The sequence below is a fragment of the Macaca fascicularis genome, chromosome 14, assembly GCF_037993035.2.
Source record: "Macaca fascicularis isolate 582-1 chromosome 14, T2T-MFA8v1.1".
Classification (NCBI taxonomy): domain Eukaryota; kingdom Metazoa; phylum Chordata; class Mammalia; order Primates; family Cercopithecidae; genus Macaca; species Macaca fascicularis.
In genome coordinates, this window is record NC_088388.1 from 112718281 (window position 1) to 112745566 (window position 27286).

The window sequence follows — 27286 nt, forward strand, 5'->3', positions numbered from 1 at the left end:
GAAAGGCTAACTGTACAGAAAATTATATATATATTTCTATATCGCCACTAGAGTCAAGTTTAAAATGAAGAATGTGCAGAAGATAAAAAGTATTAATTTAAAAGGTATGTAATCCTTTTTTTTTTTTTTTGAGATGGAGCCTCGCTCTGTTGCCTAGGCTGGAGTGCAGTGGCACGATCTCCGCTCACTTCAACCTCTGCCCCTCCAGGTTTAAGCAATTCTCTGCCTCAGCTTCGGGAGTAGCTGGGATTACAGGCACATGCCACCATGCCCAGCTAATTTTTTTATATTTTTAGTAGGGACGGGGTTTCACCATCTTGGCCAGGCTGGTCTTGAACTCCTGACCTCATGATCCACCTGCCTCGGCCTCCCAAAGTGCTGGGATTACAGGCGTGAGCCACCGCGCCCGGCCAGTATGTAACCTTTAATCTATCATTGAAGGAGGTTCTACAGACCTTTTATAAAACCATAAAGTGTTGATAATGTAAAATCCGTTTTTGGGGGTTTTTTTGGTCTGTGTTTTTTTAGTAGGTATAAAAGTTCTATAGGCCAGGCATGGTGGCTCATGCCTGTAGTCCCAGCTATTTAGGAGGCCGAAGCGGGAGGATCGCTCGAGCCCAGGAGGTCGAGGCTGTAGTGAGCTATGACCATGCCACTGCATTCCAGCCTGGGTGACAGAGTGAGACAGTTTGAGAAAAGAAAAAAAAAAAAAGTTATATGAAAGAGTAGGTCTCAGTTGTGACTGTATATCAGAATCACCTGTGATGCTTTCTAAACCATAAAAGTGTCAATGGCCCAGCCCAAGCCTAACAACTCAGTGTCTATAGGGTTGAGGCCTTGGCAGCTGTATTTTTTAAAGTGACACAGCTGATTCTGAATTGGAAGCCAAGGTTAACAACCACCACTGAAAAGTTTTTTATTAAAAATGCAGGAAAAAGGGCTGGGCGCGGTGGCTCATGCCTATAATCCCAGCACTCTGGGAAGCCGAGGTGGGTGGATCACGAGGTCAAGAGATCGAGACCATCCTGGCCAACCTGGTGAAACCCTGTCTCTACTAAAAATACAAAAATTAGCTAGGCGTGGTGGCACACGCCTGTAGTCCCAGCTACTCAGGAGGCTGAGGCAGGAGAATCGCCTGAACCAGGGAGGTGAAGGTTGCAGTGAGCTGAGATCGTGCCACTGCACTCCAGTCTGGGCGACAGAGTGAGACTCTGTCTCAATAATAATAATAATAATAATAATAATAATAATAATTTTAAAAAGCAGGAAAAAAACTTACAAAAGGCAAAAATAAACAAAGCTAATAATTACTTGAAAAGACTAATTAATAAACCCCTGAAAAGACTGACTGCAAAATACTGAAAGCAAAAAAGATACAAATCACCCAGTATCAGTAACAAAAAACAGATATTACCATACAGACCCTAATTAGAAATAAAAAGTCGGGCCGGGCGCGGTGGCTCACGCCTGTAATCCCAGCACTTTGGAAGGCCGAGGCGGGCGGATCACAAGGTCAGGAGATCGAGACCATGGTGAAACCTCGTCTCTACTAAAAATAGAAAAAAATTAGCCGGGCGCAGTGGCGGGCGCCTGTAGTCCCAGCTACTCGGGAGGCTGAGGCCGGAGAATGGCGTGAACCCGGGAGGCGGAGCTTGCAGTGAGCCGAGATTGCGCCACTGCACTCCAGCCTGGGTGACAGAGCGAGACTCCGTCTCAAAAAAAAAAAAAAAAAAAAAAGAAATAAAAAGTCGGCCGGGTGCGGTGGCTTATGCATGTAATCCCAGCACTGTGGGAGGCCGAGGCGGGCAGATCACGAGGTCAAGAGAACGAGACCATCCTGGCCAACATGGTGAAACTCTATCTCTATTAAAAATACAAAAATTCACTGGGAATGGTGGTGCGCGCCTGTAGTCTCAGCTGCTTAGGAGGCTGAGGCAGAAGAATCGCTGGAACCTGGGAGGCAGAGGTTGCAATGAGCCGAGACTACAACACGGTACTCCAGCATGGGCGACAGAGTGAGACTCTGTCTCTAAATAAATAAATAAATAGTTACAAGATAAAATTATGAACTTCCTGTAAATAAAATTTTAATTTTAGATAAAATGGACACACTTCTAATAATTTTCCAAAACTGATACAAAGAAGCAACCATAAAGATCTGAAAACCCCACATATCTGAAAGAAACTACATCTATAATTAAAAGCATTCCCACAAACCAAAATGACAATTCCAGGCTCAGATGGCTTCAACAATGAATTCTTCCAATCAAGGAAGAAATAACCCTATTTTACTCGCACTATTCCAGAGCATAGAAAACGAGACCACTTGCCAATGCATTCAATAAGGCCAGAATAATCTTGACACCAACACCTTAACAAGCACATTATAAGAAATGAAAATACGAGGTCAATCTGTCTTACGAATATTCATGCAAAAATCCACCTACAAATAAAAAATATCATGGTCAAATTTACCTTATTCTGACAACACATGGCTAGTTTAACATTGGAGATCGAGAAATGTAATTCACACATTAACAGAATAAAGAACGAGATCTATGTAATCATTTTGATATACATACAAGCATTTGATAAAAATTCAAGCTTAAAAAAAACTCAGCAAACTAGTAACAGAAGGAATCTTTTTCTACCTAGTAAGTGAAATTTACAACAAACCTACAGCATACTTAATGGTGAAATATTGAACTCCCCCCACCACCAGATACTAGGGGACAAAGATGCCCACTTTTCACCATCTATATATTCAGCATTGTACCAAAGGTCCTAGTAAGTGTAATCAGGCAAGAAACATAAATAAAAATTGTAAGAATTTGAAATAAAAGTCATCATTCACAGACTACCTAATTATGTATACAAAAATCTTTTGAAGTCTATAAACTATTAAACATCAATTCACTTCTAGATATGAGAATAAAAATGCAATCTGAAAAATGACATTTACCAGAATGTCAAAACACAAAAAAACCCAGGCATAAATCGTTTGGAAGAGGTGGAAGAACTTTATATAAAAATTAAGAAAAACCTTTAAAAAATAAGATACACCGGCCGGGCGCGGTGGCTCACGCCTGTAATCCCAGCACTTTGGGAGGTCAAGGCGGGCGGATCACAAGGTCAGGAGATCGAGACCATCCTGGCTAACACGGTGCAACCCCATCTCTACTAAAAATACAAAAAATTAGCCGGGCGCGGTGGCGGGCGCCTGTGGTCCCAGCTACTTGGGAGGCTGAGGCAGGAGAATGGTGTGGGTCCGGAAGCGGAGCTTGCAGTGAGCCGAGATCGCGCCACTGCACTCCAGCCTGGGCGACACAGCGAGACTCCATCTTAAAAAAAAAAAAAAGATACATCATGCAGATGTCAGTTTTTCCCAAATTATCTCGTCACTGTAAACTTAATAAAAAATAGCTGGAGATTTGTGTGTGCATGTGTAAAACTAACAAAATGATCCTAAAATGTATGCCAAAATGCAAAGGATCAAGAATAGCCAAGAGGCCAGCCTCAGTGGCTCATGCCTGTAATCCTAGCACTTTGGGAGGCCTAGCTGGGAGGATCACTTGAGCACAGGAGTTCAAGACCAGCCTGGGCAACATAGTAAGACCCCCATCTCTACAAAAAATACAAAAATTAACCAGGTCTTGTGGCAAGCTACTGTTGTCCCAGCTACTCAAGAGGCCTAGGTGGGAGGATCACTTGAATCTGGGAGGTTGAGGCTGCAGTGAACCATGATCACACCACTGCACTCCAGCCTGGGTGACGAGACCCTGTTCAAACAAACAAAAAATGAATAGCCAACACAATCTTGAAGTACAAAACTGGGGGGAAGTTGTTTTACCAGAAATCAAGAAATAAAGACTTGTTACAAAGCTATACTAATTAAGAAAGTGTGAAGGCCGGGTACGGTGGCTCACGCCTGTAATCTGAGCACTTTGGGAGGCCAAGGTGGGCAGATCACCTGAGGTCAGGAGTTCAAGACCAGCCTGGCCAGAATGGCAAAACCCCATCTCTACTAAAAATACAAAAATTAGCCGGGTGTGGTGGCATGGGCCTGTAGTCCCAACTACGTGAGGAGGCTGAGGCAGGAGAATCACTTGAACCCTAAGGCAGAGCTCGCAGTGAGCTGAGATCACACCACTGCACTCCAGCCTAGGTGACAGAGCAAGACTCTGTCTCGGGAAAAAAAAAAAAAAAAAGTGTGATATTTGTACAAGCAGACAAATAGGATAATGGAACAGGCAAAAGAGCCCAGAAACAGACCCCTGTGAACACACCTGATTCATGACAAAACTAGTAGCATTGCAAGGCACTGGAAAATGGACGATATTTTCAATAAACAGGGCTTGGTCCATCAACTATCAAAGGTGAAACTTGCCTGGGCATGGTGGCTCACACCTGTAATCCTAGCACTTTGGGAGGCCGAGGCGGGCAGATCACCTGAGGTCAGGAGTTCAAGACCAGCCTAACCAACATGGTGAAACCCCATCTCTACTAAAAATACAAAAAGTTGCCGGGCATAGTGGCGCATGCCTATAATCCCAGCTACCTGGGAGGCTGAGGCAGGAGAATCGCTGGAACCCGAGAGGCAGAGGCTGCAGTGAGCCGAGATCGTGTCACTGCACTCCAGCCTGGGTGACAGAGTGAGACTCTGTCTCAAAAAAGGTGAAACTTCCCAAAGGTAACGGAATATCTTTATGACCTTGGGTAATAATTTCAAGAGGACATTATAAGCACTAAGCATGAAAGAAAAGATGAATAGATTCAAATATATTAATATCAAAAACTTATTTTCATCAAGACACCAAGAGTGAAAAGCCAGAGTTGAAGAAGATACATGCAATGCGTACAACCAATAAGGGGTCCATAGCTAGAAGATATAAAGAACTCCTATAAATCAATAGGTTAGAGACAATAAATCCAACAACAAAAATGAACAAAAGACCTAAATAGGTATTTTACAAAAAAACAATGACCAAAGGCCAGTAAGTACATAGAGAGGCTCGATGTTAGCATTCAGGAAGTGCACATAGAAACCACGAGATTATCACTGTGCACTTTCCTGAATGGCTACAATTAAAAATACTGATAAAACCAAATGCTGACAAGCATATGGAGCAACTGGAACTCACAAACCGACGGTGGGATCAAACTGGTATAACCATTTTGTTATATGACCTGGTAATTTTACTTGTAGTTATACATCAACAGAAATGCACTCATGTGTGCATCAAGACATGTACAATGAATGTTCTTGGTAGGATTGTGCATTAGCAGCCAAAAATGGGGAGCTCAAAGGACAATAAATGGTAAATATGGTCATACAATGAAATCCAATAAACTGAGCAAGGAAAATAAACTAACAGCTACATGACTTCTGACACCATCCCTTCTATCCTACCCTTGCTACATTCCCAGCACTCCACTTGATCCTTGTCTCTTATTCACTAAATTGTTTTATGTTATCTACCTCATATGTTCTTGAAGTGGATAGGGTAAAAATGAGTTAGCATGCCTGCTAGTTCTTAAAGGAGCTAACAAATCCAAACAGAAGATGATTGCAATTCCAGTTAACCCAGTCTAAATCTAGTCTCAAGAGAATTTATGCTGAGGTGAGGTATCCTGCTCAAACTCTTGAATCATTTTGGGTAAGGGTCACATAGATTTCTTCTTCCCCATGTCCTTATTCTTCTCAAGTCTTTAAAAAGGTAAAAACCAGGCCAGACACAGTGGCTCATGCCTGTAATCCCAGCACTTTGGGAGGCCAAGGTGAAGGGATCGTTTGAGCCCACGAGTTTGAGACCTGCCTGGGCAACACAGCAAAACCCCATCTCCACTAAAAATACAAAAATTAGCGGGGTGTGATGGTGCACACCTGTAGTCTCAGTTACTTGGGAGGTTGAGGTGGAAGGATCATTTGAGCCCAGGAGGCGGAGGCTGCAGTGAGCTGAGATCATGCCACTCACTCCAGCCTGGGGGATAGAGACCCTCTCTGAAAAGAAAAAAAAAAAAGCTCAGCCTGACAGCTGTGAAAAAAACAAACAAACCAGTCTGAGACCTTAGTTTGTGGAGGCCTTTGGCTGTACCTCAAGGTAGTCAGCTACTGTTAGGAGTAAGAAACTATTAATAGTTCTCAGGACTCCCCCTGGTGGATCCAAATGATACAGACCACTCAGCACCACACACTCCAGATGTCCACCTGTTCCTTTCTTGGCCAACTGTAGATTCCCAATAGCTGACCAGGAAATAACTACTGTGAAGGAGACACAAAACAAAATATTTTACATGACTACCAAGGACAGTTGAACAGTTGTTAAAAGCACAGGCTATGAAGTAAGACACACCAAGGATTAGTGTGCTAGTTCTACCACTTACAAGATCTATGACCTTGGATAAATCATGGTCCCTATCGTCATCCCAGTGTTAAGTAAAATAATATAACTGAAGCACTGCACACAGGACTCAATATTGACAGGGATTAAAAAGTGAAAGGCAAATGGTGGTACACAGAATGTTAAACTGTAAAAGGTAATCAGTAAGAAAACTGATGAACTTCCCATGAAACAAATCTTTGCAATGAGTTTTAAAACACTAAAGCACCTCTGAGTATCTGTAAAACATGGCCTACCATTAATCAAAGTACAGTTTGATCCCTGAAAAACATAGGTTTGAACTACTGAGTCCACTTACATGAAGTTTTTTTCAACCAAACGCAGATTGAAAATAAGAGTATTCACAGGATGCGAAAACCCAAGCATATGCAGGGTCTTTTCCTATATGTCGGTTCTGCAAAGCCAACTACAGAATTTGAGTATGCATGGATTTTGGTATATGCAGGGGTCCTGGAAGCAACTGCCAGTGTCTGCTGAGGGATGACTATATAAGAAACTCCATTGTAAGAAAATTGCTGGTTTTGCATTCTAAAATTTGACAAATTACAAAGTAGATGAGCTTACATGCAATGCAAATAGCCAATGAGATTAAAAAGTATCAGTTATCACTAGGTGCTGCTCAAGAATTGACTGTTGCCTTTTATTTCAAACACTGGCACTTCAGTCCCCATCAAGTTTATCAACCCTTTAATCTGCTTTTTGGTTTTAAAGAAAAAAATTGGAACAAGACAAATACCAAGTACGTCTATTTCCCAAATGGAAAATACATATTTAAATAAAGACCATACTGCACACCAAAGGTAAAACAAATACTTTTATTGCACATTTATAAAATCTGCATAGTTGTATCAAGAGTTCTTCCCTTTCATGATTCCATTAATCTTTAAAATTTGGTTAAAACACAATATCCAATCAGAAGCCTTTTAAAAATCATCAGTGGGAAGTATTTTTCTCTACATATACATATATATAGTTTTGCATATGTATGCTGCTTTTTTCTTTCGCTTTTTTTTTTGTTTTTTTGTTTTTTTAAACAAACCCACATCCCTTACTTTTAAGGGCAAAAAAGAAGGCCGGGTATGGTGGCTCGTCTGCAATCCCAGACTTTGGGAGGCTGAGGCAGGCGGATCACGTGAGGCCAGGAGTTAGAGATCAGCCTGGCCAATATGGTGAAACCCCATCTCTACTAAAAATACAAAAATTAGCCAGGTGTGGTGGCACACGCCTGTAATTCCAGCTATTCGGGAGACTGAGGCACGAGAATCACTTGAGCCCAGGAGACGGAGTTTGCAGTGAGCTGAGACTGCGCCACTGAACGCCAGCCTGGGCGACCCAGTGAGACTGTCTCAGGAAAAAAAAAAAAAAAAGGCAAAAAAGAGGAGGTGAACCAAAATAGTCTTTGGGGCAGCAGAAGCCTTATCGACTGTTTTTGACAATTTTTAGGTATTAGAAAATTTTACCTAAATGCCTAACAACTATTAATGCATGATCTTCAGTCAAGTTACACAATGCTGTTCTGTCTAAAGTCCTTAACGCTTTCCTTTCTTTCACTGAGGACTGAGTATGAGGTTTTCTGGTTTATTTAAAAGATAGAAAAGAAAGGAGAGAGACAGGTCTCTTTTGACTTTTCAACATCTTACTGCCATGTGATCTTATATTCTACCCACATATAAAAGGGCGCGGTTCATCAGCAACCCATTTTGTCATCTCCTGTCAAGAGTCAGGCAAGGTTTGTATTTCTAATCTCTTGCAGTTAAGAATTTTTAAATGTCATCTGTATTTGATAAAATAACTAGTAGATGTTCATCTGGTTTAGGTTCTCATGAATCATTCTTCTATTCTGCTGTCCAAAATATTTATGCCTGAAGGATAATTTTAAAAGTGGCAAGAGGCTTAGAAAAGCCTAAGCATTGTTGTACGTACAAGGCATTTCAGGTCTTGTGGCGTAATTCAACACCTTAATACACTGCTTTCTGCCTTTTCTAGTGAAATAGCTTTTATAATTTTGTACCTAAAAAGTGCAATTTTATTTTCTTCTTTTTTTTTTTTTTTTTTTTTTTTTTGAGACGGAGTCTCGCTCTGTCGCCCAGGCTGGAGTGCAGTGGCGCAATCTCGGCTCACTGCAAGCTCCGCCTCCCGGGTTCACGCCATTCTCTGGCCTCAGCCTCCCGAGTAGCTGGGACTACAGGCGCCCGCCACTGCACCCGGCTAATTTTTTCTATTTTTAGTAGAGACGGGGTTTCACCATGGTCTCGATCTCCTGACCTTGTGATCCGCCCGCCTCGGCCTTCCAAAGTGCTGGGATTACAGGCGTGAGCCACCGCGCCCGGCCGCAATTTTATTTTCAATCCTTCTTTACACATGCAGCATGGTTGGGGTCTGAATCGGAATCTTATGTGCCCATCTAATGCTCTTCCCAAGGTGAGCACTGTGACAACGAACTTCTGTGCAAGAGGCAGGCAGCCAGAAACCAAAATGGCCTTGAACATGTGGGAGCTTATTTCACTGTCACAGTTGAAACTCCTTGAATTGACTCCATGACAGCTGCAAATCGGCTACATAGGTCATAAGGAGAATTGGGTCGAATAGTTGGAGGCTCCTTCAAGACGATGATTTCTGCAGAAGGATCTAAAAGTCTGGGTAGAAACTCCCCTAGGCACAGCTGCAGATTTTCTGTGGAGGGAAAACAGATGTTACATATACAGCTAAACAGATCTCTGAGTAAAGGTGAATAACCCTGAAAGGCCTTCTATTAGCCCCTTACCTAACCTCAAACATCAAAGCATTATGCTGGCCAGCTACTAATAAATGATTATTCCTTCAGGCCAAACCAGGAGCAAAGGCAAATAAACCAAACTTTAGCTCACTGCTTTAGGCCACCTGATGCTGGCAAAATAACACTACATAACTACTTAATTATGAAAGGGTCTTCTAACCAATTGTCTTCTTAAAATACAAGGAAGTAGATATGATACTCTATATAGATATGACGGTAATATTTTCTTTCAAATGTTTACAATATATCCATGTATACACACGGTTTTAAATCAGGGGTGTACAATCTTTTGGCTTCCCTGGGCCACACATGAACCTCACTAACAATGGCTGACGAGCTTTAAAAAAAAAACTCATAATGCTTTAAGAAAGTTTACAAATTTGTCTTGGGCTTCAGGTTGGACAAGCTTGGTCTAAATAAAAACTGAAGACAGTAAAGGGAAAGACATAGCAACTAGCTATTACAGAATTTTAAAATAAATACTATCAACTTAAACACTTGAACAAGTCAACGGATTTTTTTTTTTTTTTTTTAAGATAGGGTCTCACTCCATTGCCCAAGCTGGAGTGCAGTGGTATGATCTCTGTAGCCTCAGCCTCCCAGACTCAAGCAATCCTCTCACCTCAGGCTCCTGAGTAGCTAGGACTACAGGTGCACACCACTATACCCAGCTAAGTTTTCATTTTTTGTAGAGGCAGGTTCTCACTATGTTGCCCAGGCTGGTCTCGAACTCCTGGGCTCAAGTGAGCCACCCACCTCGGTCTCCCAAAGTGCTGGGATTACAGGCGTTAGCCACTGTGCCCAGCCCCATCAATAGAATATCTTTATGTCAGTGAGAAACTAACAAAGAGGATTCATATCAGAATATATACCAATTTTCCAAGTCTACTGAACTCACCTAAAAACAACCAGCTTTAGGTTCCCTCCTCAAGATGCTTTAAACAAGTAAGGATATTCCACTAATAAACTAATTTTGAAGTCATCATAGTTAATATGTTATGTAACTTCAAGCCACAGAAAAATTTAGTCAAGGCTCCCTCCCATAACCATACTCTGCATGAATTTTTTTTTTTTTAATTTTTTTAAATTTTTTTAATGGAGTCTCATTCCGTGGCCCAGGCTGGATTGCACTGGTGCTATCTTGGCTCACTGCAAACTCCGCCACCCAGGTTCACACCATTCTGCCTCAGCCTCCCGAGTAGCTGGGATTACAGGCACCCGCCACCACACCTGGCTAATTTTTGTATTTTTAGTAGAGACGGGGTTTCGCCTTGTTGGCCAGACTTAGTCTTGAACTCCTGGTCTCAAGTGATCTGCCCACCTCGGCCTCTCAAAGTGCTGGAATTACAGGTGTAAGCCACTGTGCCCAGTCAGATTTTGATTTTTCAATTATAAAAGAGTTCATCTTTTGGCACTTGAGAGAGTAATGGAAGTCTGACATTCCTGGAGAGCAGTGACTTTTTTCAAACCAGGCTTGTTGGCTGCCCATGGAGGTGATTTGGCAGTCACGGGGAAGTTAAAGGGAGGTTAAGAGGGGCAGAGGCCCAGGTTCCCTCCTCTTGTTTCAATAGAGCAGAACCATTTTTAATTTACTTATATGCTAGAAGGTTCCAATTCCTTAAAAAGGTTTGGCAACCAGTGCTATCAAGTGAGAACACTGCAATTTCTAGAATTCTCAAAACCTTACAATACTATTAGCAAGAGCATATACCTGCAATATCTTGCCCAAGGTAAGAGCACCAATGGTTTCTCATGACCTCAATGGCATCCAGGTCATCCTTGGAAATGTCATTATTAATGATAAGGTGAATGCAGGGGATGATCAGTTCATTCATCACATTAATGCCCTCAGTTACAGAGTGATCATCATTTGTTTCAAAGAGAGAAGCTGCTTTGGCATTCAGCTCCTACAGATAAAAGGTAGAATTAGGTGGGAAAAAGTCTGAAAAAGATAAATATCTCTTTAGTAACAGCCTAAACAAGGGGTTCCCAAACTTTACTGCACATTGGATATACTTAGGGATCTTTAAAAACTACTGATGCCTGGTTCCCACTCCTGATATGCTGACTTAATTAGTGTTCAGATGACCGGGACATTGGGATTTTATGAAAGCTCCCAAAGTGATTCTAGTGTAGCAAAGTTTATGACCCACTGGCCTAAACTTGTAAGTCAAGGTCATGCTTAACACCTGTTTCAACCAAAGACCCGTTCACTGGTTCTCCATCTCCTCTGAGCATCAGAATCACCTGCAGAAGACACCCTGCTGCCCAGGGTCTTTCTCAGGGATTCTGGTTTAACTGTCTAGGGAGAGGCCTGAGCTTCACAACTGTCTGCAAGCTCCCTATATGATTCTGATGCACACTAGGGGTTGGGATAATGGAAAGAGTCTAAATTCCTATTGCTGCATTACTTCAGAAGCTGAGTAGGATATTCAAAATGTCAATCTATTTGGTGACTTAAAATATAAAAACATGGCTCTAATAATATTCAGATCCATCAAATCAACAAGATCCCTTTTCAGTTTCAAAGTGGCCCTGCCACACCTATAACTAACACAGATGTCAAAGTATAAATCAGAAAACAAAGCTATTGAGTGTATGTCATGACTTAATCTCACCCATCCAGTATGAACAACGTCAAGGCAGTGGTAGAAACATTGCCCTGACTTCTGTGAAGGGCAAATTTGCTGGGTACTGGTGAAAACACACACAAGCCCACAGTCTGAAGGCAGGCCACCGCTTTACAGTTCTCTGAAGGACACACATCACATAAACCCCTGGGGAGGCACGGGGATGTAGGTCTGCCTTTCCATGTAGTTTTACAGTGCAAATCAGGCCAGGAGAGAGTTAGTCTTCACTAGTATATGACAATGATGTTATCAAAACAGCAGGACCAATTCTTACAGTTCCTACCTTTATTTTTAAAAAATGGAGTGTCTTAGAAGTCACTAAAACTTTCACCTACCAACTTAAACGTGAACATGGAAAAAATGCTGCATTCCTTCCACACACATTTATTACATGCTTCCTACATGACAGGCACAGAGGAAATGGCTGAGTGAGAAAAGGATCTGTGCTCAAGTAATTTAGAACCTAGTAGGAAAGCAATGTGACAAAATCTATAATGCAGGCATACATGAAGGGCACACAGAGGGATGACTAATTCTCACCTTAACGTCTATCAGTTATCATTGAAGAAGAATGACATTCGCTAAAAGTAACCGAAAAAGAAACCTGTTCCAATGTGAAACTGTTCATGGGATTTGGGCAGGGGGCGGGGAGGAATCTACAACCTGCTGAAGATGCTGTTTTGAAAGCCGTATCTTTTCCTGGCTTCAAGGAGCAGAGGCAAACAACAAAAAACCTTACGGCTTCACAAACAGTACAAACCAGAAGGCATTTTCTTCGGTACAGAGCAATCACGGATTCCTTGACCCCCCGGCGGGGCCCCTTCGTCAGCAGGGCGGCATTGCTCTGGTAGGCATACACCAGGTAGGAAAGTGCCTCTTGGTACCTTAGAAAAACGGGAGAAAAACAACAGCTGAGTGCTCTTTTACCAAAATCTAGGGCTTAGACCTCACTTTTCCCCATTTCAAGAATCTACTTGGCTGCAATTATGAAAAAGTGAAGGGCCAAAGACTGTAGCCAGTCTCAGCTCTTCTACAAATTGGCCTAGCCATCCAAAGCAAATCATGAAACTTCCCTAGGCCTCAGATTTTCCCATCTCTAAAACAAGGAGTGCTCACTAGGGTCCATGTCAACTCAAAAATTAATTTTCTGAGTTCATCTTCATTGATCACAAAGACAGTCTGGCACATCTCTCTCAGCTAATACATCTCATTATGTGAAGGATGAAAAACCATGTGTGATGTTTAGAGCAAAACTGAAGCACTGGAAGAGAAGAGGCACACTAGTGTATGTGACAAGGGAGGTTATGCCTGGCTGTGACTCTTTAGTATTCCCAGGTAGGCATCTATAGAGAACAGCATCCTGACTAATAACCTTGGTAAAATAAAAGGCCAACATACTTTCCTTTTTGATAGAGTTCTAGGCCTGTTAGTAGATACACAGACACTTTTCGGAACAAACTATAATCTTCATGCCACTTCTGAAAAAGAATGACTACTATTAATAATTATGATCATAATAAATTGTTAGTGTCCTTTCCATCTAAGTTTTAAATTCATTACAAATATTTATTGAGCACATCTGGCTAACCACAAAAATAACAAACAAAAGCTTTCAGATAAAAACCTACTCAACATTTAATATAAAAGTCTACCATTGACCTTAATTTTCAATGTTCTGTTCCTTTCACTTGAGTAACAGAAGTATTTATTTCCTACGAGCTTTGTCAGCTCTAACTTAAGTGAATGACCTCTTTAGGACTGGTAAAACCATCCAGATACTGAAAATAAGGAAGGACACGGACATTTCTAGTCATACAGAGCAATGTTCAAGTTGAGTAAGTGTGGTGAATACACCTTGGGTGGTACATAACATTGTTTTACATAGGATGCAATTGAAAACGTGTAGCTATGTATTTCAATGCATATTTTTAAAAATGTATCATTTAAAACAAACCAAAAGCATGATTTCAAGAATTTTACTGCCTAGGACAAGGCTAAAATAGGTATTTAAGGGAAGTGCTGATTCACTCTAACTGAAGAATGAAAATAAAGAGACCTACTATTCTGAGGACAAGAAAATATCATTTATCCATTCTTTACTACGATTTTTGGGGGAAAGTGGGAGAACAAGTCAGTTTGTGATAGCACAAAATCGTTCATTTTGCCTTAGGTACCATTTACCTCAGGAATTAATGCTTTTGCTCTATAGACTTAAAAGAAAAGACTTTACCTTGTACTCTTCCATATTCATGTCATCTGGACCAATTTCCTTCAGTTTCGCTTGAGCCACCTTCATAATGCTGATTGATCTGTGTGGGACAAAGTTCAGAAAGCAATGAAAGGGCACAGGGCAAAACTTCCCCAACAGAGGAGTCGGTCTAGCCTGACCCAGACCAAGGAGGAATTCACCTGAATATTCTCTTCTCACCTTTCATCATAGCTAAGATTTTTATCTGCAAACTGTTCCAGTAGGGTTCGTTCTACTACCCTTTTAGGTGCTTCATTTTGGAAAAAGTAGACAAGGACATGTTGAAGTCGAGGATCACTGTGAGAGGTGGGGGTCTCTTTGGCAAGCTGATAAAGCCTGGAGTATTCTTCATGGAATGCCTATTAAGGGCAGAATCAATAGTTAGAAAATAGTGTGCTGTGGGCTTCTGCACTCAGAAATTGATGACTTAGGAGCTAGGCAGTCTCTTAACTCTAAAAAAAGCAACTATGGAATATTTAAGTTTCTCACATTTCATAAGGGATGAAACTGTTAGCATTCTGGCACCAAAAGCATACTGTATTTTTTTTTGGGGGGGTATGTGAGACAGGGTCTCACTTTGTCACCCAGGCTGGAGTGCAGAGCCATGATCACAGCTCACTGCAGCCCTGAACTCCTGGGCTCAGGTGATCCTCCCACCTCAGCCTCCCAAGTAGCTGGGACTACAGGCATACATCACCATGCACAGTTAATTTTTGTATTTTTTATAGAGATGGGGTTTCACCATGTTGCCCAGGCTGGTCTCGAACTCCTGAGCTCAAGCAATCCACCCACCTTGGCCTCCCAAAGTGCTGGCATTACAGGCATGAGCCACTGCGCCCAGCCTGCTGTTCTCTTAAGAAATTCAGTTTTCTCATGAAGTTCTCAGAAAAACAAATATTTAGTTTTAATTTTTATAAAAGGAAGATCCTTACGTGTCAATGACTTAAACTTTAAGCATCTATACAAATGCAATTTTACTCAAGTATGTTTAAAAACATGGCCCGCTTTGTTACGGCCTCAAAATTACAAAGGCACAATCTAACTCAGTGTTACTAGCAGACAACTCCTAACAACAACAATGAAAAGCCCTCTAGGCTAGGTGCCACAGAGAATGCTACCGCTAGCCAAGGATGGGTGAGGGTCAAGAGAAGAGAAGCGAATAGCTTGTTCATCAGTTGGACAGGAAAGGGAGTTTCATATCTCACTTCACGGAAGACTTTTTTTTATTTTTTGGAGACAGGGTCCCACTCTGTCACCCAGACTGGAATGTAGTGGCACAATCATGGTTCATTGCAGCCTTGAACACCTGGGCTTAAGTGATCCTCCTGCCTCAGCCTCCAAATTAGCTGGGACTACAGGCATGTGCTACCATGCCCAGCTAATTAAAAAAAAAAAATCCTTAGTAGAGATGGGGGGGTCTCACTATGTTGACCAGGCTGGTTTTGAACTCCTGGCTTCAAGCAAGCCTCCTCCTGGGCCTCCCAAAGTGCTTAATTACAGGTGTGAGCCACTGTGCCCAGTCCTTTTTTTTTTAAATTTTTTTATTTTTTAAGAGATAGGATCTTGTTATGTTGCCCAGGCTGGAGTGCAGTGGTGCAATCACAGTACATTTCAGCCTCCAACTCCTGGGCTCAAGTGAGCCTCTACTTCAGCCTCCTGAGTAGCTGGGACTACATGCACACACCACCACACCCAGCCTTAATCCCATTTTTTCCCTTCTTATAGAATTATTTCCCCAATATTATGATGCCTGTGTTGTAAGAATTAGAATTTTAAAAACATTGATACCTTAATCAGCCCTGCTTCAGACCCATCTCGGTCAAAGGTCTGACGGGCTTTAGCTATGGCCAGGATGACCCCTTGCATGGCAGGGCTCAGCATCACCTACCACAAGGGGGCACAAAACACAGAGAGAAAGGAGAGAAGAAAGGTTCAGCAGAAGACTGTGTGAAAGCAGGCTGAACAGAGTGCTAAAGGGCAGTAGAGCAGTGTGCTCTTTGGCTAACATGTATTGCAAGCTGAGTTTCACACACCCATTCCTATGTGCACCCACCACCTCTGTCCTTCTATATAATGTCAACACCCTGCCCAAGACAAGCTATTCCTACACTATATGTTCTAATTTAGTAGGATGAAGAAAGATGTACGCCTAAAAATATCTCCCAATATGGCACTGCTGAAGAATTAAGTTAAATTATAGTTCTCAGAGGGGAAGTGTCTAAGGTCAGAATTCCAATTTAGTTCTGTACTTTGGGTGTATATCTTACACACACAAATACTTTAGTTTTACTAGGATGAACAATACATTTAAAAGAGTCTGGAAACTAGGGACTATAAAAATATGACTCCATAAAGTGAAAACTTTTCAAGGATTTTTTTTTGCGGGGATGGGGAGACAGACTCTCGCTCTGTCACCCAGGCTGGAGTGCAATGGTGCGATCTCAGCTCACTGAAACCTGCGCCTCCCGGATTCAAGCGGTTCTCCTGCCTTAGCCTCCCAAGTAGCTGGGATTACAGGTGCACACCACCACACCCAGCTAATTTTTGTATTTTTAGTAGACAGGTTTCACCATGTTGGCCAGGCTGGTCTTGAACTCCTGACCTCAAGTGATCCACCCACTTTGGCCTCCCAAAGGGCTGGGATCACAGGCGTGTGCCCCCATGCCCGGCCTTGTCAATGATTTTTTTTTAAATACCCCACAGGAAAAAAATAGAAATCTGAGAGACAGAATTCATTACTGTTTACGTGCAGTGCAATTGAAGAGGAGACAGACAACAAATAACTTGGGGTTCTATAGCTTCTTCCTAAAGCTTTAGAATTAAAAATAACTTTAACCCACATTTGTTCAGCTCACCGGACAACTGAAAAATTTATATCTGGAAGTAAAATAATGGACTAATATCCAGAAAAAAAGATTCCCTACTTTAAATTAGAGGCAATCTTTCATCCATAATACCAAAAATAGAAGTAAATTTTACTTTTCTGAGCAATCTAGACTCTGCAGTGGCCCCATTAAGTATAGGCCTGGGTAGATACACATATGCTAAGAGTGCTATACATTAGAAACACAGCTATCTTTTAAATAATGGTAACTAAGGTTAAAACCAAATAGCCTTTCTTGACAATCATTTGTTGCAATGAGAAAATATCAGCTATTGGCAGATACCTTAAAACAGTCACAAGAGAAGGAAATATAAGACTGACAACAAACAGCTAAATCCTGCACTCATCTCTGTACCTCCTCATCATATCCATCTGCATCAGATCTAACCAGAATCCTTCCCACACTGGGAATCTCGACTTCAGAGACCTCAGAATTAGGCTGGGCAGTAGACTCTGCATCATTAGCCTTTGGGGGCTGTTCTGACTGCTCTGCAAGGTTTGTTTCCTGGGGCATGGGCTTCTTGGGTTCAGCTTCTTTAAGCTGTGGCAGCAGAGTTGGGAGAAAGAGTAAGAAAAAACAGGAGAAATAAAAAGGGGTTGGTTAAATGCAGCAGAGACACAGAATAACAGAAATGTGAGGAAACTGGCCCTTGCTGCTGAAAGCCCGGCCCTCCTGAACTTGGACTTCCCAGTCATTCTCACCTCACTCAGTGCCGCTTCTACACCGCTCTTCTCATAGGCACGGGCTGTGTTTGCAATAGCCTGGGCAGTTTGCTCCTTTACAATCACAGCATGCTCAGATGACAAGCAGCGAACCCCATGAGAAGAGGCTACTGAAGGCTCTGATAAAGAATTGTACAAAGGTCTTAGCATCTGACAATAAATAGTCTAGAACGCTCAGATAAAAAGCAAGCAGAATGGATACAGTTTAATATACAACCCTGTTAACATAGCTTTTTACAAAGCCTATGCAGATTTTCCCTAGAAATTAATAACTATAAGAAATGGCTACTTCAGCAAGAACTCTGATAAAGTCTGCAAATTTTGAACCCACAGATAAGTCTGTAAAATTTAATGCACTCCCAACTTTGTCATATTTGTATACATTAAGAAAACTTTCTACAAACAAGCATCTTTCAGGAAGATCACCTTTGGAGATTGGTTTTCATAAAGTCTACCTATTAATCCTATCATAGTTTCTCCCATAACCTGGGAAATAAGCAAAACTATATATACAGTGAAGGTCACAGGTAGTCTTTCTGATACTGCTTCTGTTCATCAGAAATCACATTTTAATGCCACAATTCATTCCATCAGGTTGTACCTGGCATACCAACTGTATATGAAATATACTGTGAAGACTGTGGCATCACCTAGCCAGTTGAAGGGTATAGGGCTGGCTAGGGGAGTACAGCATGAGACGTTACTGGATCACTGGCATAAATGCCTTCTCAGATACCTTGCGATGTAGAGAAGTCCTGTGATGAGGAGTTGGTGGAGGACTCCATTTGAGGGATTTTGCAAGACTGCTCTTCTTCCCACTCCTCTACTTCCTGCTCAAACCGCCAGTTATCCTCCTGAATGTAATGCTTGAGTTCCACAGATAGGGCTTCCACTTCTGACATTTGATCTGATTCATTAGGGGCTGCCTCTGAGGAAAAGCAAAGATAAAATTAAAAGATCACAAGGAAACAAAGATCACAAGGAACCAAAATATCCTTTTTAGAAAAGAAGAAAGCAGTGTATTTCATCTTTATCTTACTCCTAACTAAAAACCATACACATATAATCCATCAGAAATGCAGGCTGAGTAACTCTTATCCAAAATGCTTGGGACTAGAAGTGTTTTGGATTTCAAAGTTTTTTTCAGATTTTAGAAAATCTGCACCATTAGTTACAGCTGAGCACCCCAAATCCAAAAATTCAACATCTGAAATTCAAAATGCTCCAATGAGCATTCCCTTTCAGCATCATGTAATGAAAAAGGCTTATAAAGTTTTCAGGATTTTGGAGCATTTGGGATTTTGGATATTCACATGTGGCATGCTCAACCTGTATGGACAAAGTAAGGACAACAATCAATAACAGTGCCTGACATTTAGTAGGCACTCATTAAACATCTGCTAAGTGAATGAATAATACAGAATTAAAGATATGGAAAGTGGGCCAGGTGCAGTGGCTCATGCCTGTAATCCCAGAACTTTGAGAGGCCAAGGCAGGCAAATCACTTGAGGTAGGAGTTCAAGACCAGCCTGGCCAACATGGTGAAACCCTGTTGCTACTAAAAAAAATACAAAAATTAGCCAAGCATGGTGGCACATGCCTATAATCCCAGGTACTCAGGAGGCTGACGTGGGAGAATCGCTTGAACCTGGGAGGCAGAGGTTGCAGTAAGCTGAGGTTGCACCACTGCACTCCAGCCTGGGAGAGACAGTGAGACTCCATCTCAAAAAAAAAAAAAAAGATTTGGAAACTGGTCACTGTCAATCACTGGATATACCAATCATTTCAGGAAAATTCAGAAAATCATTAGAGCCAATAAAAATTTCAAGCTAAATAGTTTTATCAATTTAACTACTGCATTTGGTTGATAAGAATGTCCATTTCAAAAAGGTTAGAGATGAATTTCAAGACATTTAAACCATTAACTTTCACACAATTAAGTACTATGAGAAAGCAATTTGATACAATGGTGAAATGGTCAATAATACCTGGCTTTAATGGCAAGGATATCGACGACATATTAAATTTCACTTTCTAACCCTGTGACCAAAACAGTAATAATTTTAAAAAAGCCTATAGCAGATTAACACCTTCACATACTGGTTGCCTTAGTCAGTCTTTTCACTAAGCAAACAATAGTTTCCACTTGTTTGTTTCTATAACATAAAAATAAACCACGCATGCAATAACAAGGCTCCTATATACCAACAGCTGGTATATTCAAGCAGCTATTCATTCCTTCACAGAATAAATACACAATTTTGACAATCACTTACTGTTCAATGATCATTCTCTCCATTCCCTAATCCTCAACCACACTAGCAAATCAGAAAGATAATGTGCTACCTGGACAGAACATCTTACATGTTTGTTTTTTTGAGACAAAGTCTCACTCTGTTGCCCAGGCTGGGTGCAGTGGCATGATCTCAGCTCACTGCAACCTTTGCCTCCCAGGTTCAAGGGATTCTCCTGCCTCAGCCTCCCTGGTAGCTGGAATTACAGGTGTACACGACCATGCCCGGCTAATTTTTGTATTTTTAGTAGACACAGGGTTTTACCATGTTGGCCAGGTTGGTCTTCAACTCCTGGCCTCAAGGGATCCGCCTGCCTCAGCCTCCCAAAGGGCTGGAATTACAGGCGTGAGCCACTATGCCCGGCCAACACTTTTATTCTTAACCTGTAAAAGTAATGGCATGAGTCACCATGCCGGGGCGATGTTTCCTTACTTATGCAACACAGTAAAGTCTGAATACTAAAAACAAAAGCTTTCTATTATCTCACTTGTAAAATGTTCATCATAAGACCTCTCATAGAGGATGTGAAAGAAAGAATAATGTAAATTGAAAACACCACAGAATTTGGAGAATTGTATTTGAATCTTGGGACTGCCATTTATTTACTAACTATGTGATTAGTCAACTTTAGAACTTCTTGGAACCTGTTATCCAGCTGGAAAATGAAGATAACAACATTTTCTAACTCCTTCCCTCCTTTTTACAGTTGTAAGTTCTTAGAGAAATAAAAGTTTGAAAGCATGCTTTAAGGAGTAAAGTACCAATATAAATGATAATTATTATTGCTCTTTGCATGAGCAATAGTACTATAAAAATTGTTAAACTATTCAGGCAAATATACCTGTAAAATTTAGTTACTCTGGGTCAGGCTCAGTGGCCCACAACTCTAACCCCAGCACTTTGAGAGGCTGAAGCGGGTGGATCACCTGAGGTCAGGAGTTCAAGACCAGCCTGGCCAAGCTGGTGAAATCCCGATTCTACTAAAAATACAAAAATTAGCTGGGCGTGGTGGTGGGCACCTGTAATTCCAGCTACTTGTGAGACTGAGGCAGGAGAACCACTTGAACCCGGCAGGCAGAGGCTGCAGTGAGCCGAGACTGTGCCACTGTACTCCAGCCTGGGGAAGAGAGCAAGACTCTGTCTCAAAAAAAGAAAGAAAAAATTTAGTTATTCTCCAAAGGGTGCAAAAATATATGTACTATCAGCACCATAAGATGGGGCAAGAAAAAAAAAAATTTCACTAAAAACACAACAACAACTAGAGAATTAAAGTCTATCTACCGGAGGAAAGTTGAGTAAATTTTAAAAATACGTATATTCCACACAATGAATTATTATATAGTTGTTAAACAGAATGAGTAGATCCTTTTTCTAAAAATATAGAGATTGCTAAATACTCAATTAATGAAAAATGTTCAGAGTTGAATGGAAAAATAATCCCTTTGGGGAAAGGGGGGAGGGGCAGACACAGATAAATAGAATCTAGCATATGTATACAATGTGTCTTGAAGACTATATAAGAAACCTAACATTGTATACTTGGCTGGGGAGTGGGACTTGCGGTCAAGGAAAGAAGTAGTAAAGCAAACTTGTTTTTCCTTTTCATTCCCTTTTATACTGTCTATATTTTTAAAATGTATTATTATATAATAGTAAGTTGTAAATTTTTTTGAAAAGCAGTACAAGACTGTTCTTCTCCCTGAGCAGTACAGATTTTCCCCAATCTATAGATTCTGCCAAGATATTTTTACCTGCATTGAAGTAGGGTAGTTTGTCATTAATGTACATCAGACAGTAAGCACTAACATTTCTCAGGCCCCCATAGGAATCTCTTTCAACTTCTTCCCAGGAAGATTCAGTAACAGAGATGTCATTGTACTTGAGCCAGCTCTGTCGGGGCTGATTATAGATATAGGCCCAATAGTGTCCAGCATTTGCTTGTCCTTCATGAACAAGAACTGCATGCAAGCGATAAGGCACCTGTAAGTCAGAATGTACATTCTCCAGTCAGGTGAAGCAAAGTAATCTGATAAAGTTTAGGTTATTAAGAAATAACTATTTATGATGTGATTAATGTGGGGTTCATATTAAAACATCTTGTGGATTCAAGATGAAGTCAACAAAAACACAGCCTTGGAATTGATCAATTATGTCTCAATCCCAAATCTTGAAAACCAGATCATTGAACTACATGACCTCTCTGAAGACTCTTTCAACTCTAAACTCCTCAGATCTAAAACCAAATATAACCTAAACATATGCATCCTTCTAATTCAAAACCCTGTTTATCTAAAAATAGAATCACCTTGACCACTCACACTGAAAATGCTTAGCATATTTGGGACCTAAAAAGGTTAGCAGCTATTTTATTCCACACCTATTTTATTTGGCACCAAAATTTAAGTTAACATATTTAACTCAGCCACATGCTTCTCAGAGTTAAGTGATCACTGATCTATCTGGAGTGAAGACCCTTTTAATGACATACTTATTTGTTACAAAATTTGAAAAGCACATTTGTATATTTTCAATATGGAGAAAATAAAACAATGCTTAAATGCTAATTAAATACTGGTAAAAGAGATGAAAGTCGTCACAGAATCAAATTAAATTTACACTTACTTTGACCTATTTTAATTACTGGTGAAGATTTTTCAATTAACACAAAAGAAAAAATGGGGAAACCTGAGTTTTACACGGTGCATTCCTGTTAAGCAATGGGCCTGTGCCTCAATGCCATTCTAGAAACAGGGCTCTCCTCCTACAGTCATTCTGCCCATTCCATTCATTCACACAGAAGACACTGAAAGTCCATGCCCCTAACTAGAATAGGTTCAGAGACGCTCCTGGAGGCTCTCTTCCCCTCCATTCCCAGAATTTATTCTAACAAAAATTTCTGTGGATAGTAAGAAGTTCTGTCCTCTCTTTTGGAATTTATTATTATAGAAATAAAGCTTGAAAGCATGTTGTTAAATGAAAGATCTTGAAGAATCATGGAACTTTCGTAAAGAAAGGATAACTGTTCTCTAGTTCAGTTTTTCCCACTGCACTACTTAAAGTACCATTTTGTGAGTAATTTTTATTAGTATCTGACAGCAAACCTTTCTAAAATATGAAAAAATTCCACGTGGCAGAATTCAAACAAGTATGTGTTAGGTCCTGTTGTTGATAAAAGGTATATTGCTTTCTTTAGCCTAAAATAAAGAAACAGAACAACATCAATTTCTACCTTAAGTTTATTCTTACATCTTAGGGGAATTCCCATTGGGTTTAAAAGAAAACTATCAAATTTTATTTTTGTATCTACCATTAGCACATGCCTTGACTACTTCCCATCAATTTTCATTCTACCTGACGAAGGAGAGGATCGCAGTACATCTGTTCAATAGTCTGAGTAGTACTTGCAATACAATTCTTTAAATCTGTTTGGAAAAAGAAAAAAGCTTCATTAAAATTATCTCATTCTATGTCACACAGGCTACTTCAACTAAGCAAAGAATATTGCTAGGGTCCTAATGATTGCAGCTTCCCTCTAGGAACCACGAAGCAGTACACAGTTTTAAAGCAGCTAACTTTAAACCTAACTTTAGGTTATGAAGGCTTTTAGTTCAATGTAATTATATTAAGGTTTTAAAAAATTATTTTTTATAATTGGCACCACAATTTCTAAAAGAGTAAGCTGTTTAGGAAAAGATTTTAATGGGTCACTTGGCTGTAAAATGTATGTCTCAGACAGGATCTGAAATGAGAAAGCAGAACAAAGGGTAAGACTAAATTTCTCTGAATAGGATTCTGGGAAGAATCTGGAATTTCCATCATCTTTTTGTTCCCTAGACAAAAGGAGAAAGGAAGGGGGCTAGTCTGAGCAATATGGGCAATGAGGTCAAAGGGCTTTTTAAGAATACAATGCTGAATAATCCAATTTTACATTGTGTGTACTGCTCAAACACTCTGCCTCATTAACCTTCAGTAAAAGCATGCTTCATATAGAAAAGACTGAAGAGTAGAAGTCCAGAAAAGTTAAATGCTAAATCTAGGTCAACTTAAGCTAGAGTTCAGATAAACTACCACAGAGACAGAAATCAGCAGATGCAGAAAAATCTCAGCAAAGGTGATCATTTCCCAGAAATTTTGAGGGGGAGATCCTTCCACATCTGTATAATAGGGGTGTGTGAGCCAAGCTTACAGGGCACTGGAAGTGCAAAAGAAGTCACAATTACCATGTCAAAATTCAAAAGCTTGGGCCAGGCGTGGTGGCTCACACCTGTAGTCCCAGCAATTTGGGAGGCCAAGGCGGGCAGATCAGTTTAGGTCAGTAGTTTAAGACCAGCCTGACCGACATGGTGCAACCCCGTCTCTACTAAAGAAAAAAAAAAAAAAAACAGCCAGGTGTGGTGGTACATGCCTATAATCCCAGCTACTTGGGAGGCTGAGGCATGAAAATCGCCTGAACCCGGGAGGCGGAGGTTGCAGAGAGCTGAGACTGCACCACTGCACTCCAGCCTGGGTGACAGAGCGAGACTCCATCTGAGGCGGGGTGGGGGGGAATTCTGTAGCATGTACAGTAATGTCAGGAAGTGCACCAAGGTGCTTAACCTCCAAACAGTCAAAAAACAGAAAACGCAAAGAGTAACTGACAAGTTTTAAAAGAGCCAACCTTGTATATCTTGTTCAATCTCACTCCTCCACCTCTGAAGACAGGTCTTAACAAAGTTTATCTCCTCATCTGTGACTGTTCGTGGAGCTGGCTGTGCAGGCATTTCCATGGAAGACCGAGAAGATGTCAGTGGTTTAGACTTGTGTAGAGAATCTTCAGGAGAAGAAAAGGTACTTTCAACATCCAGAGAAGAGCTTTCTGTACTTGTACTGAGGAAGACAAAAATCATGCTCAGATGATAATTTCCAAAAGACACCTTAGCCTAAATTATGTACTTTGGAAAGCAAGATGCTATATGAAAAAGTACAGGTATTCAGTGAGCATTAACTCTATAAAGGTACGGAGCCAAGTTTTTTCTCTAAATACATCATCTCATGTACCACAACTGGCCTGTGAGGCTATCTCTATTTGACCAACTGCAAGCCTAAGGTTTAAAGAAATTAACCAACATGCCCAAGTTCACCTAGGTACAAGGTAATGAAAACGAATCCAAAGCCAGATCAGCCAGAGTCTTTAGTTCATGTTCTCTGACCACTGATTATTCCTTCTCATGAGGATGGGAAGAGAAGGAAAATGGAAAACAGAAGACTAGGCCTGCAAGAATCAAAGAATCAACTACAGAGTTTACAAGATGAAGGCAACTAAAGTGACACTATCCATCCAGGAACAAAATACACAGAAGCAAGAAAAAGGAAGCATCAGCTGAATATACAACTCACAGGAATACACACTAGGTGACATCTTGGGGAGTTCTGAGAGAAGGGCTTCAAGTCAAACAATCCTAGCTCTACTACTTTAGCTAAATACCCAAGGAAAAGAGTATTTAGCCTCAGGTAAATAATATCTCAACTACAAAATATAAAGGTTAAATTCTTTACCTCTTTACTGTAAACTAACAGAGAATAAAGCATACAAAGTAAATGCTAATTTCTCTATTAACCTATTGTCAGAGTAAAACTGCAGGTCGACAAACCAGCAGGAATATAAAATAAGTTTCTAACTGTAGTTAGGTTTCTCTTTTACACCGAAGCTCAAGAATATAAACTTCCTTTATTTTTTTTACTTTAAAAAAAACTCTCACTCCTGCCGGGCGCGGTGGCTCACGCCTGTAATCCCAGCACTTTGGGAGGCTGAGGCGGCTGGATCACGAGGTCAAGAGATCAAGACCATCCTGGCCAACATGGTGAAATCCCGTTTCTACTAAAAATACAAAAATCAGCGCACCTGTAGTCCCAGCTACTCAGGAGGCTGAGGCAGGAGAATCGCTTGAACCTAGAAGGCGGAGGTTGCAATGAGCTGAGATCACGCCACTGCACTCCAGCCTGGCGACGGAGTGAGACTCCATCTCAAAAAACAAAAACAAAAAACCCTCACTTCCTCCTCACACTCTCACATGCACAAAATAATGGAGGAAATCTCTTTTTCCTAAGGTCCATATTTATGGAAAAATACGCCCAACAAGAGAATAGATATCTCAGTTTCAGAGGAGATTACACACATACACCTCCCTGTAATTTTTAAATCTAATACCAAGCACTATTATTTTAGTTGATTAAAAAGCCTGCCAAACCACTTTTTAAATTAAAACTATTTACATTTCATAATGTACATAAAAAGATTCTGTTTTTTTAAAAAGTGAAAAGTGAAAGCGCAGCCCCACTCCTATCCCCAGACTCATGTCACTCCTTAGAGATAATCATTCTTGACATTTGGTATATTCTATCCAAATAAGCATTTCTATGCATACATGGATGAATAAATATTAATACATGGGGGAGGGGAGGATTGTTGGGGAGAATAGTCAAGATTTTTTGACAAAAAAGTCTAACTTTTTATTGAGTATTAGTGTTTTTATTAGTCAGGCAACACATATCAAATGTCCCAGCTACGTTTCATAGCTCCTCGAGGCAATAAAGATTGTTGCGCATGGCTGGATGGAATAAAATCAGAGGGCTCCTGTGACTTTGCCTCCCTCTTGTCTTTACTAGAGAAGCCCCTCTAAGCTGTCCTCTTATTTCTATCCAGTTCTTTTTCAAGTATTAATTTTCTGTTCAGGAATAAGCCTCCATTTCCTTGATGTTTCTTAGTCATGCATATTTCAAGTGTGGGAGCATGAGATGTTTTGGAAGAGCAGGGCTTGAAGTTTCCTTTGAGAAAGGCCTTTAATGGCAGCTAGCTTGTAGTTTAAAACAAAGCATCACTGGGTGGAGCCTGAACACTATCCTGAACAGTTCGAGAAGCCTCTGAAATAACCCAACCGTCCTATGGATAAGACAAACGCACTGGTGGGCCCACTCCCACCCAAGTGACAGGCAGCAAAACCCTTCCCTTTAAGACAAAGAGCTCACAGCTCCTGTGCTCTTATAGGTAAGTGTGAATCAGGTATAAAGATGGTGCATAGTTTAAATTATACCAGAAAAAACAATACATACCATTAAAAAAAATTGTTTTCATTACCTTTCCTTGGATGTCTGGTCAGAAACTGGGCAGTGCACTGAAGAAAGTGGTAATGTCATGTGTGTGTCACTTTCAGGTGGACAGCTTTCTGAGGCAGGTTTTGTACTAGCAAATTCAATAACATATTTCAGCATGTCCGGGAGCGGGAACCGAGCTGGGCCTGAGCCATATTTCACATACCTAAGAGGCAAAGACATTGGTACTCTACTGCCCGAG

At 40.8% G+C, this 27286-nt stretch overlaps 1 protein-coding gene across 50 annotated transcripts in view; it reads right to left on the minus strand.

The window, feature by feature from the left end:
• Positions 1-7202: 7202 nt before the first annotated feature.
• USP28 (ubiquitin specific peptidase 28) overlaps positions 7203-27286 on the minus strand; it is a 76675-nt gene continuing 56591 nt past the window's right edge. For 16 of the 50 annotated variants that reach the window (XM_074015235.1, XM_005579687.4, XM_045370989.2 and 13 more), the window contains 14 exons: positions 27071-27250; positions 24614-24822; positions 23308-23378; positions 21708-21936; positions 18399-18590; positions 17642-17781; positions 17295-17480; positions 15844-15939; positions 14236-14414; positions 14038-14116; positions 13206-13285; positions 12568-12691; positions 10889-11084; positions 7203-9074 (listed from right to left, as the gene is read on the minus strand). In XM_074015235.1, coding sequence (XP_073871336.1) covers positions 8899-9074; positions 10889-11084; positions 12568-12691; positions 13206-13285; positions 14038-14116; positions 14236-14414; positions 15844-15939; positions 17295-17480; positions 17642-17781; positions 18399-18590; positions 21708-21936; positions 23308-23378; positions 24614-24822; positions 27071-27250 — 2137 coding nt within the window. In that variant the 3' untranslated portion in view covers positions 7203-8898. The remainder of the gene's footprint in view (positions 9075-10888; positions 11085-12567; positions 12692-13205; positions 13286-14037; positions 14117-14235; positions 14415-15843; positions 15940-17294; positions 17481-17641; positions 17782-18398; positions 18591-21707; positions 21937-23307; positions 23379-24613; positions 24823-27070; positions 27251-27286) is intronic. The other 34 variants (XM_074015247.1, XM_074015245.1, XM_074015231.1 and 31 more) reach the window with 6 other exon arrangements.